Source organism: Podarcis pityusensis, assembly GCF_964106645.2.
Source record: "Podarcis pityusensis genome assembly, chromosome: 14".
Lineage (NCBI taxonomy): Eukaryota > Metazoa > Chordata > Lepidosauria > Squamata > Lacertidae > Podarcis > Podarcis pityusensis.
Window position 1 is genome coordinate 14,662,466 of NC_138039.1, and position 19,021 is coordinate 14,681,486.

The following is a 19,021-nucleotide window of genomic DNA, read 5'->3' on the forward strand; positions in this document are numbered from 1 at the left end:
ACTGCATCTTCTGCCAATTTCTGATGAGTGAAATACAGACTTCATATGCAAACCGCTTGTCATTTTTCTATCAGTAGCTGCCCCTTTGACCATATCACAGGGAGTCCTAGGGTTTGTCTTTAAATATCTGGTTCCACAAAGTAATGTTTATTCTAATTCCTGGGGAAAAAACCCTGACTTATAAATTAAGAGTATCTCTGGATGCAGCTGAACCTATGGAGTTTGCCTCCATTTGTCGGCCATTTGTTACCTTTATGATAGGTCTATTATGGAGATGGAAAGTCCCAATGAAATACGGCTTTATTTTTGTATTCATAGCATTTATTTTGTTCTTTTTCTGTATCGGGTCAGTTTTTGTTGTTAACATTCAATTCAGCATGTAGTCTCTTGAGAATGTACTTTATTTTATGAGGTAATGGCTGTTTTTGTTTTTTAACCGCTTCTAATAATCTAATGTGTAAATTGCCTCATGACTGTTGCTTGGAAGGCAATTAAGGAAACGACAATAATCGTCGTAACAAGAGCTTAACCCCACAGCTCCTTGGGTGGAAACGGTGACTTCCACCCTCTCCAACGGCTGCAGAGAGGATGCCAGTTCTGAGGCTTTGCCTCCAAGAAAACAACTCCAAGCCACATGTCCTTGTGAGGCTGCGACACAAGCAACTTGCCAAAGGTCACATTAAAAAGTCACCATTCGAAGCAGGATTTAGACGGCACCCTGGCTCGCAAGTCGAAATAAGATGATAATGCTCCCAGTTTAATATCATTCTGACAGTTTTAAAAGGTCAAACTGTGAAGAATGCTGTATGTGCTCAAACTCTTTGATTGGGATAAATGATTTTTTTTTATTAAAAAAAAAATGTGGTGGATGGCCGGGGGGAGGGAGGGGGGGAGAAGACTTCTGCCAGTCATCAGTTTGATGCCAAAAATAAAAGGTGGCGACCTCCATTTCTTCCAGCTCTCAAATGACACGTTTCTGGGTTTTCAAAGTCAAAAGAAAAAGGCAGCTTTGAAAGGTTACCATGAAGCCGATCTGGAGCTTACTGATAAAACTTAATTGATTTGTTGCCGCTTTATTATCAAGATTTGAGGTATCAGCTTTCTATAAAGTTATTTTCAGGTTCTACAGAAGTAGGGGCTATGTAACTTTGAAAGTTTACACGACCCACAGCTGTCCTATTAGGGTGCGTACATACTATTCATTCGAAAAGCATGACTTCTGCCAAAGAATCCTGGGAACTGTGGTTAATCCCCTACAGAGCTATAACTCACAGTACCCTGAACAAACTACAATTCCCATGGTTCTTTGGGGCAAGACCTGCATGCAGCCTTCTTGAGCTTCGGCCATGGTTCAAATGTTTCCTTGGCTATAAAGATTTTGCGTGGACAGGAGGAGTCTCCCCAACCCCAGGCAACCCCCGAGTGGAATAATGACTCAAGACAACGTGCTATGGGATTAAAATTGGCCACAACTTTATTAAGTTTCAGATGTAGGGAGAACCTGGCTCAGGCATTGGGCATTTATCTTTCCCAGTCCCCAGCCGGGGCTCTGGGAGACATCAGGGTTATCCAGAATGTGTGGGGATTGGGCTGGTTCTGGAGAACATATGTTTTGCTACCGTTTTGCCACCATCGCAGGGGAGAGCAATGACAACCTCTTGGTGTATGGCCAATGCCTCCCCTCAAGACCCCTTTAACAGGGAACCCTGGGATCACTGCCGCAAGGGGGGGGGGTCACCGCTTTATGCCCCCCCTTTAGGAAGATAGTCTAAAGAATTCTGCCCAAGGCCTGAAACTGCCAAAGTTGTGATGTTTTGCTATGGGAAAGGCAAAACCTGCCAATGCAGGAAAATTCCTTTCCGACCCTTCAACAGCGACCATGATGTAGCAGCGCCCGCGTACCTGTGGAGAAGAGGCTAACCTAAACCATGGATGGGGAACTGTGGCCCTCCTGATGTTGCAGGACTATAACTTCTGTCATCCCTGAACCACACAGCCCACCTGCTAGTTGATATGAGTCAGCTGTTGTTGGGGTCTGCCTACGGTGCAAACTGATTCTGGTAGGCTCCACCACCTGACTACTGGCAGAGGGGTGCTGTGGCCCATCAGCCCCTGAACTGGATTTCTGATCCAAGATCCCTTAAGAGATCAGGAAGGGCACTCCTCCTCACTAATGTTGCAGCCTAATGCCTCTTCTGCCAATGGAACGTTGTGAAGATTGCTATAACATACCCAGCGTGCACACTGATTGGCTCCTAAGTTCCCGCACAAATTCTCAGTCTCACATGCAAATGCAAAGCATTTCCTGCCATATGGGAGACTGAGACGCTGGCTGCTCTCCCTCCACTGCTGGGTGGCAAAGGCCAATCCCTGGGAACATGGAATTATAAACTGATTGATGTGGTTGACTTTACTGATTATTATACTGAGGAATATTTCAAAAAATAATTTCTTTTACCAGATATCAGTGTCTTGATATTTATGTCTACTGTCTTATTATTATGAACAGTTTCAGTTTATTCCATTGTTCTGTGTATATTGTGGTGTAATTGTTTCACAGGCTGATGTGTTCATTGCTGTTACACGTTTGTCAGTTTTGATAAAAATTGCCTTGAGCATAATAATAAAAATGGAAAGGGAGAATATTTATGAAACTGACATTAATAAGACTTCTGGAAGCATCAACGAGTTGGGAGTTAATACTATATCATTGTAAGATTTTCCAGTAAATCCAATTTATTAGTCTAATAGTACAAACTGCATGGTTAACTGCTGCCTTTCACTCATCCACCCACACCCCTTGCTGGCAACATATTCTAGATCAGCAATGGCCTGATAATCACTAACTCATCTGGAGAGTAGATAATGGAAGACCTAAAGGAAAGCTATCAACTGATTTGATTTTTTCTTGCATTTACTTTGAAGAACATGGGAAGCTGCCATATACATACAAAGCCAGACTACTGGTCTATCTACCTCCGTACAATCTATACCTGTGTTTCCCAAACTTGGGTCTCCAGGTTTTTTTGGGTTACAACTCCCATCATCCCTAGCTAGCAGGACCAGTGGTCAGGGATGATGGGAACTATAGTCCAAAATCGGCTGGATACCCAAGTTTGGGAAATCCTGGTCTACACTGATTGACAGTGGCTCTGCAGGGTTACAGACAGAGATTTTCCCAGCCCTACCAGGAGATGCTGGGACTGAACCAGGGACCTTCTGCATGCAAGGCAGATGCACCACCACTGTGCAACAACCCTTTGCCCCAAACATGGCCAACAGCAAACTAAAGCTGGTGGACAACTAGCAATGTCCCATGATGCTCTTATCCTGAAATTGCTGCTCACAAGTATTGGACATACAGATTATAAGAGGAGTTATGAAATCAGATTTCTTTTTATCCACCCTTCCTTTCCAGTCCTTTAGCACAGGGCAGCCAGTGCCCTTCAAGTGCTGTTGGACTGTGACACCCATCATGGCATCACAGAATTGTAGAGTTGGAAGGGACCCAAACGGTCATCTTTGTGCAATGCCCTGCAATGCAGCCAAAACAGCTAAACAATCCCTGTCAGGTAGCCATCCAACCTCTGCTTAAAAACCTCCAAGGAAGGAGAGCCCACCACCTTCCAAGATAGTCCATTCCACTGTCAACAGCTCTTACCATCAGAAAGCTCTTCCTGATGTTTAGTCAGAATCACCTTTCTTGTGATTTGAATCCAGTGGTTTGGGTTCTACCCTCTGGAACAGCAGAAAACAAGCTTGCTCCATCTCCATGTGACAGCCCTTTAGGTATTTGAAGATGGCTTTCATATCACCTCTTGGTCTCCTCTTATCCAGGCTAAACATACCCAGCTCCCTCAACTGTTCCTGATAAGGTTTGGTTTCCAGACCCTTGGTCATCTTGGTTGCCCTCATCTACACACATTCCAGCTTGTCAACATCCTTCTTAAAACTCTGGTACCCAGAACTGGACTCAGGACTCCAAGTGATACTATTACTTCCCTTGATCTGGTACACAAAACCATTAGCTTTTTTTCACTGTTGCATCACTGTTGACTCATGTCAAACACTAAGACCCCTAGGTCCTTTTCACCTGAACTCCTGCCACACCAGGTGTCCCCCATCCTATATTTATGCATCGCAGCCGACCACTGCTGATGCTGCCTGGGGATGATGGGAGTTGGAGTCCAACAATATCTAGAAGGCATCATGTTTACTATTCCTGGCTTAGTACCACCATTATTCTTCAAACTTCTGCAGCCAGAGGTAATAGGGCTTTACAACCTTTCAAGAATCAGTTGCATTCAGAGCATGGACAATAGCCCTGGCTGAAAAGCTGACGTGCCAGATTCGTGAGACCAAAGGGAATTCTAACCCCCATCTTTGCTATAATGTGTGGCAAACATTTTTGGATTATATGCATCAAGAACATTGTGTTTATAACCTCCTGAGATCTCATGGCAATATGCAGGGGGGGGAACTGGAGTGAACTGTAGGAATTTGATACAATATTTTAAAGCAAAGTGGTTGATGTGTTGTGCAATATGGTGTTTTGTGTGTGATGTGGAAAATTAATAGATTTACATTAGATATTGCTACACGCACACAAACACACAAAAAATCAGCTGCATCGAGCATTTCAAACCTGCTATGTGCTCTTCTTTTCAAAACATACACACATGGGAGTAAGTGCAATAGTTTAAGTCAGAACCTAATGCAGAGTTTGCTTGACAGCCATGGGAGATTTCCTCCTCCGTACTTTCTGCTGCCAGCTTTGAACATGAGAAATATGGCTTCAGAAAAGAAGAAGAAAATGCAGCAAAAACCAAATCTTTTTGCCTCCGATGATCATCTCTCTTGATGCTCAAACTCTGGCCCTTTCACAACATGCAAAACACGATCATTTGAGTTTTGTCTCCCCGGTAAGCCCTCCTTGATCTCAGTTCCTGCTTTTGAACTGCTTTGACTCGGTCTCAGCACCGCAAGGTACAAAGACGGCGCACATGAAAAGCTGTTTCCCGGCCCCCGTAATAGATCTCAAATAAAAGAGACTAGCAAAACAGTTGGCTGAGAAGTCCCGGCTCTGAAACACACCCAGCAATTCCCCCATTTGCTCTTATCCATATGCAGAACCACACACTTAATCTCTATCTTAATTATTTAAGAACAGGTGTGCATGTGTGAGTGTATAAGCACAGTTTCTTCTGCCTGCTGGAAATATTTATGTCCTCCTGGAAAAAAAGTGTGTGTGTGTGGGGGGGGGGACCACAGAGTCTTTGAAAGCCAGCTGGCATTCGCCTTGGCACTCACTTAGCAAGGAATTAATACGCATGAAGGCTGAACTACATTCGGGTTGGGGAAGGCAAATTAGAAGGGCAGATGCCAAAGACATTTTATACACGCTCTGTGGCTAAATGGAAAACCACAGGCCTCAGGCTTGGCAATTCCTGACTTTTAAAATGCTTGATGTCTACTGTAGTCAACTGTATGCATGCACACATACATGCGCACACTACCTAGCTGTGTTCAGGGAGGAACTGAGGCAGGAAAGATTTACCAATCTCGGTGAGATTGGGTGCCATTTTGGCTCCCTTTCCCCAAACCACCACCATTAGCATTCATGTGACCAATTGGATAACTGGCATTTTTTACAGCTGCCACATGACTTTTGTTCCACGCTTCCAAGGAATCCAAGCTACAGTGTGGCAGCAGGAGCTACTCTCTGGAATTCCCTGCCCATTGATCTCACTACACGCATTTTTGCACACATTTATTGGGCTGGAGAACAGCATTGGAAAATGCAAATAATTTCCTGTTTTGAAGGATGCTTGCATTGTACTGTTCCAGAAAGTGTGAATTATTAGGCAGGTTCACTGTTATATTCAAATTAAATTGAATTTGTCCCCCATTCCTAAGAGGCATGCTGCTCTTAAACCCCCCCCCTTTTTTTGGTTTCTAAAGTAGGTTTACACTGCCTTGAATCATGTTCTCAGGGTAGTTTAAACAAAATGAATAAAATGATTAACAACAACGCACACACTACACCCACTGATGACAAAATAAACTGAGGTCACAAAATCACAAAAGTAGCATCGGCAGAATCACTTGGCAGAACTGAAATCACATCTAAAAAGCTTTGGAAAGGTCTTTGCCCGGTAATAGCGCTGGTTGTTTTTACTCAATGATGAGGTAAAGTTGTGGTAGACACCACTCCCACCAGTACACTTTTTAAAAGCCATTCTATGCACAAGCTGCAACCATCCTCTTCCCTCTTCAACAGGCGGCTATGAAATAGCCACAGAAAACCACATAAGCCAAGTTCCCTTTAACAACCTCTAAAACCTACTGCCCATGGGCAAAAGGTGAAGCAGTTTAACAACAGCTTCATTGTGGACTGTAGCAGGCACTCAGCTTCCATGAGCTGCTGCTGTGACATCACAGCAGCTAAGCCAATGGCATAAAAAGAAGATCTGTCAATAAGAGTTAAAGGTTGTAGGCAACTCAGAGAAGATCTGCTGAAATTAAGTTTGTGAAGGCCACTAATTTCAATGGGTCTACTCTCAGTAGGACTAGCTTTGGATACCACCCTAAGAGATCAGGAGGCAAGGGCAGAAATACTTATTCTAGCTGCCAACGATATCAGACACACTTGAGGCAAACGGATTAAATCTGTGCCATCTCGATGCATCCCTGTCACCAAGATAATTGTCACCCCCCCCCCCATCAAAGAAATGAAGAAGGGAATTTAATGACACCATCACACAAAGGGCTGCAAATATATGACTCAGTCATTTATGGAAGCCTGATGAAATTGTTTTGTTGTTTATAGAGTTTGTATGGATGGTTTTATTGTTTCAGAGTTTGCTGAACTGATTTTATTATGCCTAGAGCTTGTGTGTCTGTCTTGTACTCTGTTCTCCCCACTCTTACCCACTTCAATGGCTTTATGGTGCAAAGTGGTCCAAAATTTTGTTTAATAAATAATAAATAAACTGAACTTGTCTCTCACTGAATATGTGAAACACTTCCCATCGTGGTGACCTTAAAAGCAACGTCTGACACACGATGCATTTTTTTACACTGAAGGTGAAAATCTGAAAAGAGACGCCATTGTCTTCCTTCCCAACGTGCCATCTGTCTGGGAGGATGAGCAAAGAAATAAAGAGACGATACAGAAAGTGCGGTACAAATAGGTTGCTTCACCTCCAAGGTGGGAATGACATCCTTAGAACTGACAAAATGTACACTTTTCAACAAGGCACAGTCGAGATGTAATGACAGGCGACATCCTGGCTTTGCTGGCTTTCAAAGGAAGGGCATGCCAGAACATCCCAGAATTTGAATAAAGACTTTAAGAAGAGGACATGATAATAAAGAACTAACCTGGGTTTCCAAGCCTTTGTAAGGATTGAGAGGCTGATCCTGCAAGAAGAACACAGAAGAATAAATGGATTATTTCAAAGAGGCCAAATGCAAGTAGACATACCTATTATTATTATTATTATTATTATTATTATTATTATTTATTAATATTCATAGTATTGGGGGGGTTTTTTAGTCCACAAACATTACATAAGCCAATACATTATTTTTCTGCTTTGTTTTTGACATTTCCCTTTCATTGAAATTCACTAAAATTAATTATCTAATTAACTGTGTAAGTTTCGGTTGCAGCAAATAGCAAGACAAAAAAGAAGAAGAAAAAAAAATATTTCATTGGAAGCCGAACTGTAGCAGAATAGAAACAGTGCTGATTGCCATGAATCCAGAACAGGATGGAAATCGCTGCCTCCTTACATTCCTGAGGATAAGCTGGAGCTGCTTCGGTCCCAGAACTGGGATCAAGAGCAGCTCTAAATCCCTGTCCTCTGGCTCAAGAGGAGGCTGAAAATGTTCTGGTGGTCTCCTCACTGCATAGTGTAAGGCAGTTTCCATTCAATGGTGTGATGCGGAAGGGGAGCAAGTGCCTACCCCACCCCTTAATGTCCTCAGACATAATTTCCAGCAGGACGGAAATGTTCAGCTCCAAGTTTTTATCTCAGTCAATGTATGTCAGAAATAATCCAAGAACAAAGGGTTGTATCCAATGCTAGTACAGTGGTATCTTGGGTTAAGTACTTAATTTGTTCCGGAGGTCTGTTCTTAACCTGAAACTGTTTTCTTAAACTGAAGCACCACTTTAGCTAATGGGGCCTCCTGCTGCCACCGTGCCACCGGAGCACGATTTCTGTTCTCATCCTGAAGCAAAGTTCTTAACCCGAGGTACTATTTCTGGGTTAGCGGAGTCTGTAACCTGAAGTGTATGTAACCCGAGGTACCACTGTACTACTCTGCGTACTAGCCACTATGACCATGTTTTCCAGAACTCAAATTCTGGGAAGAAGATGGGAATTTAAGAACCCTGCCCCCTCCCCAAGCTCAATGAGATTTTTCTTTTTTTAAGGAAAATAGTTGTGTGGTTTGTTTGTTTGTTTGTTTGTTTGTTTGTTAGTTAAGTACAAAAGAAACATGCACACTTCTGCAAAACATCTGTGCTTGATGGCTGCAGATATTCCTGCAGACTCTTTTTCTATCGCACCCCTGCTTAATTGGAAAGCTTAACGAAGTGAAACCAGGTCAATGATGCTCTCTCTTTCATCCATCACGCCTGTCGGAATTAGAAGGCTTCTGTTTACAGTTGGTTCCTGCTTGTCACTTCATGGGGGGTGGGGGCTCACCCCCACTCCCTCCGAGATGAAGAATTCTAACCATCTTGGTTATTGCAGCTACCTGCAAATCTACTCCTGAAGAGCCGCCGGCAAAATAGCAACAGGTAACTGTCATGCTCCTCTTCCTCTTTACGAACCTGATGAGGCATGGCTTTATAGCTGCACGATTCCATGCTAAAAGAAACATTAATAATTCTGGGAAGCAACTTTCGTATTCATCTAGTGAGGACAGGAAGCTGATCTATCTGGGTCCTCGGTATTGTCTATGCCTATTGGCAGCAATTTTCAGACAGGAGTCTCCCCCAGCTATATAGTGGTACCTTGGGTTAAGTACTTAATTCGTTCCAGAGGTCCGTTCTTAACCTGAAACTGTTATTAACCTGAAGCACCACTTTAGCTAATGGGGCCTCCTGCTGCCGCCACGCCGCCAGAGCACGATTTCTGTTCTCATCCTGAAGCAAAGTTCTTAACCTGAAGCACTATTTCTCGGTTAGCGGAGTCTGTAACCTGAAGCGTATGTAACCTGAGGTACCACTGTACTTCTTGGAGGTTGAACATGGGACATTCTGCATACAAAATCTGCGTTCTACCACTGAGCTGTGTCCTGTCCTCCAATGACCAGTGGCTGCATTCGGTACTCGGGAAGTTGCATCATACCAAGTGAGGCCACTGGGCCATCTAGCTGGGAGCTGCCTAAACTGACTGTCAGCTCTGCCATGACAAGGGTTGGGCTACACGCCCCCAGCAGCCCATTCCAGCTCTTTATGATTCTTTGATTGATGCGTCTTGCTTAGCAAAGCTACAGGGATGCAGTGACAAAGCTGAACAGGGACATCTGCACTGCCAGGTAAGACCCAGAAGGTTAGCAGCTCAATGGCAGAACATCTGCTTTGCACGTAGAAGGTCCCAGGTTCAGTCTCTGGCATCTCCAGGTAGGGCTGGAAGACAACCTTGTCTGAATTCCTATTACGTCCTTGCCAGTCAAGATACATGGAACTGAGATAAACAGGTCTGACTCAGTCTGAGGCAGCTTCTGATGCCCTCTTCTAAGGTCACTTTCCTGGAAGAGGGCATTGAAAGAGTTTTAGGAAGAAGCCATATCAGTAGAGAGAAGGGTAGTCCTCGAGATAAGCTGGGTGGAAGGGAGAAGGGGAGCACTGAGCATCTTCCAAGCACTTCCATGCAGTGCTCTGGGATGGCAAGAGGGCCCCCATCTCCAAGACTGCTGTTTGAACGCCAGTTGAAGTCCCAACATAAATACGGCACTGGCCCTTACATGTTACAAGAAAAGCTACTTCAAAGAAATCACTCACATTTTGGTTACTGCCATTACCAGGACTAGTGTCGAAGCTGGCACTATTGGGAACCTGCAGAGGGCCCATTATTGTCCCTGGATGTCTTGCCACTCAACTCCTCCATCATCTCTTAGCATGTTCCTCTCTCCAGACAAATGTGAAGAGCAGGAGTGGGGAACCTCAGGCTCTCAAAACTCCCCTCAGGCCACACCTCCTCTCCCCAAACCACTTCCCTCACAAGCCCTCCTTCACACCCTCCTTGAGTGTTTTTGCCTGGCTGGAATATGAATGTTGTTCTCTCTGGCTGGTGGTATGGACTTGGACCAGAGGGAAGGGGGGGGGCAATAAAATGGGTAGTGAGGAGGAAATGAGCCCACTCAGGTAGGGGCTTCCAGTTTGGGCATCTTGCCCAAGGGTCCCCAAAACCTGGGTCCTGGCAATGGGCATTGTGACTACTGGCCAACCATCCCATTGTCTGGCAGATGGGTGGTTAAGCTGTCCAGAATGATTTTGTTCAGGCCCTGTTAACAGCTAAGGAAGGCAACATGAAAGGAAGAGGGGGGCAAGCTCCAGGTGCACCCAAACTGTATTCCAAAGAGACAGAAAACAATTATATACTTAGTTCCTGGCACCAAACTCGTCTGTCAAAAGGAGGAATAATTAAACTATTCACTGCACTGGGTATCACCGTTACATTATTATGATAAAGTTGTCAGAAACTATTCATCGCTAATTTGATTTTGAACTCGGAGCCAAGGAAGACTTATGCTATAAGCTACACGGAACTCTGCATGGCTTCCAAAAGCAATCAAAAGCTCAACTCATGAAACAGAATTGCTGCTACTTTCTCAACACAGCCTGTCAATTAGAAAATTCTGGGCCCCTCTGAATGCTTGACGTTTCTTACCCAGTTTGGGGGCCTGTTTATGGACCTATAAATGGACTTTGACTAGGTTACCTGAAGAGCTGCCTGCATACATGGACAGCAGCTTGGGCCCCAATGCCCTCGAAGGGCCCATGGGTGGCCCCTGCCCTGGACCCTTAAAAAAGGATAATGGGAGTTGTAGTTCAACAACAGCTGGAGGGCCAAAGGTTCCTCACACCTGCTGCAGAGGTTTTTCCAGTAACATTTCCGGTTAGAAACTGATAACCTTCGCATCAAACACCAGCCCTGGACCACAGAGCTTAAGAGAATAGACCACAACAGCTTCTATTCTACAATTAAGGGTGCTATCCAATTAACAAAAGTGAAGATTTATATATATATATATATACACACACACACACACAACAAACAGAATTTAAGCTGCTAAGAAGGAGGGAGAAAGAAAAGTCAAACATCATGGTGCCTGCAGACCATATTGTGTGGTCTCGCTCCCCAGGGTTCCACCATTACGACCTTGGCATGCAATAATGTTTCTTAAGTGTTAGCTTAACATGCTGTGAGATAATGGAATTCTAGGAGAGAGCAATGAAAATAGGTGGAAGCAAAGCTTGGGTTTGCTGCCAGAAAGTTTTGATGTCCCGGGGAGCCTTGGAGCCTGTCCAAAACAGAACAGAGATGCAGAACTGCTGACTGAACAGAAGATATATGAGTGTGTGTGTGTGTGCATGCACAAATACCCTCGTGCATGTGCAAATACACAGAATAACTGAAAAGATTAAACTGAAACAAAAGCAAAACACACACACCTCATATTTGAGACTCAGGTTCAAATCTCCATTCAGCCATGAAGTTCTTGGGCTGACCTTGGACCAGTTACTATACCACACTTGGCAAAAACAGTCAGCGGTGGGTCAGGATGAGATCTTGAAGACTGAAAAAAGAGCCCATGTGAAGTTGTCACCTGATATCATGGTGATATCAGGTGGGCAATCCTACCCACCTAAGAAAAATGGCTGGTGGAGGGTGGGACAAATCTTCACCAGGTTGAATAATGTTCCCCACCCCTGTTACACCTGCCTGGGGTCTCAGGCAGAGGTCTTTCCAGAACATGCCACCTAATTCTTTCAACTGGAGATGCCATGGACTGAAGCTGGAATCTTCTGCATCTGCTCTACCACTGAGCTTTGGGGGACTTTTTAATCACATAAAAGGTGAGTAAGAGAGGACACGATAAGAGTGTATGAAGATGGTAAGCGTGTGGATAAATGATAAAGAGTGTGGATAAAGTGGGCTGAGAAATATTCTTCTCTCTCACACACAGAACTAGAACTTGAGGCCATCCAACAAAGATGAAGAACAAACAACAAGAATAACTACTTCACACAGCCCACAGTTAAACTGAATGGAACCCAACTCCAACAAGATGGAGTGACAGCCACAAATCTGGATAGCTTTAAAGGGGGACCAGGCAAATTCATGGGGGGACAAGGCTATGTTCTCCTTCCACTGTTGCTGAGAATCACAAGTGGGTGGAGTGCTGCTATGCTCAGGTGCTGTTTGTGGACTTTTCCTAGGCATCTGGTTCATCATGGGGGGAACAAGATGCTGGACTAGATAGGCCTTTGGCCTGATCCAGGAGAAGGGGTCTTCTTGTGTTATAAGCACAAGACTTGAAACGAGTCCCTGGGAAGACCGTCTCACCGCAACCACAAGATGTGTAGAGTATAGACTGCAGTTATTCAGCGGTTGAGAAACCACACACTGCACCTTTCTTTAGATCAGGCTTTCCCAAACTTGGGTCTCCAGCGGTTGGACTACAACTCCCATCATCTCAAGCTAGTAGGACCAGCGGTCAGGGATGATGGGGATTGTAGTCCAAAAACAGCTGGAGACCCAAGTTTGCCTCCTCCCTCCCAAATGAGACACCGGGTAAGGAAAAATACCCCCTTTTTCTCGGTAACCAAGGAATCTGAATAGAACCCTGCTCCTTCTCCTATTTGCTTCTCGCAGGAGGGCCAGGATGGGGGTTGGGAATGAAGCAGGATTTGCCAATTCCTCTGCAAAGAGGGTCTTACACGGAGACCCTCTTTTCATCCTCTCCTACCTCCCGGCACCCTCCCTCATGAATGGCAGCTGGGATATTGTTAGCAGGAGTTGCAAGAGAGGGAGAAGAAGAATGAAAGAGCTCGTTTACGTAAGCAGCCCCTTCAGCTCTCTGCTTCGGGGGTTAAACCCTGGGCAATGCCTGACTCACGTAAAGCATTCCTATTTGCCAAACTGGCAACAGATGCCATGCCTGAATATCCCATATATATATGTGCACAAACTCTCTTTTTAAGCGCACACACACACCTCTCTCCAATACACAACACCCTGACAAGAATAGCTTCTTTCTCTCCTCAGCTGGACCCGCTCCTACACAACTGAGAGCTATTTTGCGGCTGGGGAACCTGCAAATAGCCTTGGCACCCAGCGCCACACTTCCTGTCTAATGGGCAAAGAAACACCGTGTGCCGTAAGCTGACATGTCGCCGTTTGTGCGGCTGTCAAAGCGGAAGTTATTGCATCTAGTGGGCCAAATGAGAGAGGCTGAGGTTCGGCCTGACACCCTCTTGCTTCCACCACCGCTAAGAAACGTCCTGTTTAATCAAAGCATGGGGTTCAGAGGGGGGAAGTGGGGGCTTCTTCTCACAGGCAGGAAGGCCAAACTCACAGCGTTTCAAAGTACTGGGGCATCTTCCAGCACTATTGCAAAAGGAACAGCTGGTGGAAACGCACATTTGACAGGCACAATGGATGCCTTTCAAGAATGGGAAGCAATGGTGTGGGCTCCCCCTCCATCCCTTCTTCTTTTCCTTCCCTCAAAAACTTCCACTTCAACAGCTTTGTTTCCAGCAGCTTTGTTTCCAAGAGGTACTCTGTGTCAAAGACAGCCAAGCTCAGAAAAAAACAAACCTGTAGCCCGAGGCCTGTGAGACAGTCTGGGAGCAGCTGTCATAACTGCAACAGCAGGACATGTGAGAAAGCAAAGCCAAAGCTCCGGGGGGTGTCATGACACAAGGGGGCAATTCCTGGTTGAAGCCTAAGGGCCCCTTCAGACAACCTGTTGATTGAACTTTCATCCAGATCTGCTTGCAAAAAGCTTTATGCAGAGGTTAGGCCACAGCAACACCACGGGTCCTTGTGTCCCTATTTTCCAGCGACAGTCCCGGATTTACAGAAGCCGTCCCGGTTTCCCGTTTGATCCCAGAATGTCCCACTTTTCCTTAGGACGTCCCTGTTTTCATTGGAGAAATGTTGCAGGGTATGGAGTTATGAGAACCCCGATCCAAGGAGATAAGTAACTATACAACCTTTAGAAGACACCTGAAGGCAGCCCTGCAGAGGATTTTTAAAAAAAATGTTTAATGTTTTGTTATGTTTTTATATATGTTGGAAGCTGCCCCGACTGGCTGGGACAACCCAGTTAGATAGTAGTAATAGTAGTAGTAGTAATAGTAATAATAGTAATAGTAATCATAATAATAATAATTAATTTATTTATACCCTGCCCATCTGGCTGAGTTTCCCCAGCCACTCTGGGTGGCTCCCAATCGAGTGTTAAAAACAATACAGCATTAAATATTAAAAACCTCACTAAACAGGGCTGCCTTCAGATATCTTTTAAAAATAGGAGGATAGCTGCCTTTTCCTTGACATCTGATGGGAGGGTGTTCCACAGGGTGGGTGCCACTACAAAGAAGGCCCTTTGTCTGGTTCCCTGTAACCTCACTTCTCAGAATGAGGGAACCACCAGAAGGTCCTCGGCGCTGGATCTCAGTGTCCAGGCTGAACTAAGGGGGTGGAGACACTCCTTCAGGTATACAGGACTGAGGCCGTTTAGGGCTTTAAAGGTCAGCACCAACACTTTGAATTGTGCTTGGAAACGTACTGGGAGCCAATGCAGATCTCTCAGGACCGGTGTTCTGTGGTCCTGGTGGCCACTCCCGTTAGATGAGCAGGATGTATGTGATTGAATCCCTCCAGCAAAATGCTGATAGTTTGGAGACAACCCAGGACAATGTTTTACAGGGAGACATCAGGTGACAACCTCCTACATAGAAATATTAAAGAAAGGGAAATCTCAAAAGCAAGCGCCGCCAGCCCCAATTTGAAAACTTATGAGTAGCTCTGAGGCACGTAGGGCCCTGCTCACAGCTAGGTGCTGACTGAAACCAGTGTTTCCACTTTAAGAGGCTGCCTTACACCGAGTAGGACTAATCTACACCCAGATCTCAAACTTTGCAATTGGGTTTCCACATCTGTATTTTTGAAAAGCCACATTAACAGCGCTCTGTATATGCATTCTCTCCCTCCCCACCCCCGATCTCCTCATGATTTTAATACTGCATTACAATTCATCCCATTTAAATATCTGGAGGGCAGAGAAATTACCAATCAGATCCTGAAATAATCATCTCATCAAATAAAATAAAGGTCAAATGTCCCATTGCCCAGATGATGTAAATCATTAATCTCTAGCAGCAGTTGGGGACTGCTTTATTTCCTTCAAAGAAAGGAAGATAATGAACACTGAAGTCAATTGGAATTTCAGTGATAAAACATTAGGCCAACAATGTGGTTTCACTGAATGTGGTTTGTTGCATACATGCAAACAAAAGACGTGCTCATGTTTCCGTTGCTTGATTCCTGCTGGAGAGTCCTATGTTATATGACTTACCCACCAAATGGCCCCTCAGTGCAGCCGAAGGAAGGCAAGTCTAGTCCTAGAAAAGGTTAGCTGATGTTTGGCAACAGCCAGGTTATCCAAATGATCAGCAGGACCCTCCGAAAACTCAAAAGACACACCAAGATGAGTCACAGAGCAGATTTTATGAGCAGTTAACATGGAATGTTGTTGTGCATGGATGTCCTTAAACCGGAGGTTATGTGGGAAAGGGCTATGGCTCAGTGACGCAGCATCTATTTTGTATGCAGAAGGTCCCAGGTTCAATCCCCAGCATCTCCAGTCAGGGCTGGGAACGTCCTTTGCCTGAAACTCTGGTGAGAGGCTGCCAGTCAGTGTAGACAATATGGAGCTAAGTGGACTGATAGTTTAACTCGGTACAAGGCAGCCTTGTATGTCCTCTAAATTTTGCCTGGCAACACCCTTGCACATCAATAACGTTTATAGAAAGACCTAACTGATGTGGCTTATTACTAAAAGATTTGGACCATCAGCTAACGTAAACATCCTTTTGAAGAAGGTACAAATATCATGAGAATGTGTTAGCACAGGGTGGCCCTCACATGCAGCCCTCGCAGCCTTTTTGGGTGGCTCTCAGCAACAACACACACACACACACACACACACACACACACACACAGAGAGAGAGAGAGCCCCCATACCTCCTTCCCATTGCCTGGTTTTGGGAAGGCAGCATGAGGGTGTGTGTGTGGGTGTGTGTCAAATTTTGGCCTCGCTCCCCACTCCCGCGTCACAAGGCAGTGGGCAGCCTGCAGGTTCCATGTTGAAGTACTACTGCAGTCCACGTCACATGAGAAGTTGGGCAACCCCATCCATAAACAGTCTTCAACTAAAATCTGAAGGCTCAAGATCAAGCCCAACATTCAGAGGAAGACAAGCCAGCTTCCAGCCAAAAAACTGCTGCTGATAAACACATTTTAAAAGGGAATGCAAGAAATCTGAGGCGGCACATTCCATGTAATAATTAAAACATTATCCCTGGCCCCCCCACCACACTTGCTGGGGCTGATGGGAGTTGTAGTTCAGCAACCTCCAGAGGGTCAAATGTTCCCCACTGCTGCCACATAGCATCTGGAACAAGCAAACTGGAGTCTGTAGACACACACAAACGGGAAAACCTAGACCTTGCAGGAAAGAAGGAGCAAAAATACCATTTTTCTATTTTACAAGATGCATTCATAGGGGCTCCAAGAGTACTCAAATCCATCAACTTCCACAGAAAGCTATACTAATACTGTTCTATGAGACAATTCTCCCAGGTCCTCTTTGCTCCCTGCTTGCCTGAGATGGCGGCATCACACAGCTGTCCACTGGAGATATTTGAACCTGTCAGTTACACAAGCCAGCTATGTTGTATAACATGTTACAGGCAGAGCGATCACCAGTGTTTTAATTTATTAACGAGCAGGTTTATCTTTCCTTTCAGGAGCTGACACACAATAGGGCTGCGGTGATACTCAGCTTGGCATTTGCAAAGCCATCTTTCCCCTGACAATGACACAAATGATACCGTTTAATAAAGAGAACTTGGAGAAGCCTGCAGAGAGGGAGCTGGGGTGATTTTCAGCTTGGGCAAATGGGGACGTGCCATCACTCACACAAAAGACACCAGAGCCAGAGCCCGCCCCCCACCCCATATAACAATCAATAAGATCACTCTCTAAAGTCTCCTACAGGCATCCTTTCTATTGGGCATTTGTGGCTTAGGATGATACTGGGGCAGTTATATGTGATTGCGCTTTCGATACCGTTTCAGGGCAGACATTGTTATGTACTGAGTTGAATAGGATCCAAAAGGCAGCAGTCTGATAGGTCCTAGAACAATGCAGCAGTATGATTGGTCCGCAGGAGCCACCCAATCCAACTCCAGGTGGAAGTGAATCCGCAACCTGATTGGCCTAAAGGAGAATCCCAGAATTAGCCAATCACGTGCGGCCCATTGTGTAAATAACGTATATAAAGCAGATATTTTGGGGGAACTTTCATTCCTCACTACTATGAGCTGAATAAAGAGCATGAAATCCACACTCGACTCAGAGTATATTTCAGACATGCTGTTTCGTTTCCCATCAATCCATGTCCCCTAACTTCCTGCCGAAATGTTCCAGTTTGGGGTTTTCTTTTATACCTCTTGTTTTTGTTGCACCACAATGCTAGAGTGGCCCCTCCAGACGGCAATAATGCTGTAAATACTGAGGAATCACCCTAGAACTAACAAAGTGGAATGATGGATGGATGGTCCAGTATGAATCCACCACTAATGCAATATTATCGCATCAACGACCACCAAGACGAGAACGCTAGACAGCAACCCATACCACTATCTTGAGAGGGAATTTCCGGATGTATATTGGAGGTCATCTTTTTGTTCTCCAACAAATACATTTTATAGAAAATTAGTGGAGAATTCCATAGCTCTGACTGAAAATCAGCTTGTCCACTCAGAAACAAAAGCTTGTTGCAAAATTACAGCCAGGGCTGGGAGAATCTGCCAGTTTCGATTTCTCTGTTTCTCATTTTCCCAACCTTTAGTTCAGTTCTCCACATTTCCAAGTGTGCTTATTCTTCCTTTTAAAAAAGGTTCGAATGAAACCACACCAGCATTTTAGCGCAAATTTCTCCCATTGTACACATTTTCATACACAATATCCCAACTATAATGCATTTTATATGTTATTTCCCTTATATATGCATTTCAATGCACATTTGACCCTAGCAAATGCTCTTTTTCTACACGTTGCTTGGCTGGAGAACTGTTTTGTGAAATACAGAGAATTTCAAGGGATGGCTGTACAGTGGTACCTTGGTTTATGAATTTAATCCGTTCCAAAAGTCTGTTCTTAAACCAAAGCGTTCTTAAACCAAGGTGTGCTTTCCCATAGCAGTGGGGGACTCAGATTACAAATGGAACACACTCAACAGGAGGCGAAACCTATTCTGCTTCCAAGGCAAAGTTCACAAACCAAAACACCTACTTCCGGGTTTGCAGCGTTCTTAATCCAAGTTGTTCATAAACTAAGCTGTTCTTAAACCAAGGTACCACTGTATTTTGGTTTGCATATTGCTCTGGAAAGGGCAAAAAAGGTGATTTCACCTTTAAATGTGAACTGAATCAAATTTCTGCCCCATCGTTTTCAGTGGCTGAGTCACAGTTCATGTCAGAGGATAAAGGGAACAAGAAAACAAAATGCCGTAGTGGTATAAAGGCTTCCCTTCCTGCAATACTTCCTCCAGAAAGAGAACTAACTCGAAGCCTGGTTGTTTCATTATCCTTTCCCCCAAGGGACTATTACAGAAGTACTACTTCTTGTTTTAAGCCTCCCACAGAGAAAGAGAGAGAGGGAGCTAACTCACAGCTGGGCTCTGCTCTCGGTTCACACTGGCC

At 44.8% G+C, this 19,021-nt stretch overlaps 1 protein-coding gene across 1 annotated transcript in view; it reads right to left on the reverse strand.

Annotated features, from left to right (window-relative positions):
• XYLT1 (xylosyltransferase 1) overlaps positions 1-19,021 on the reverse strand; it is a 166,589-nt gene that overhangs the window by 102,864 nt on the left and 44,704 nt on the right. Inside the window, exon 2 of the mRNA XM_080981824.1 lies at positions 7,384-7,422. Coding sequence (XP_080837950.1) covers positions 7,384-7,422 — 39 coding nt within the window. The remainder of the gene's footprint in view (positions 1-7,383; positions 7,423-19,021) is intronic.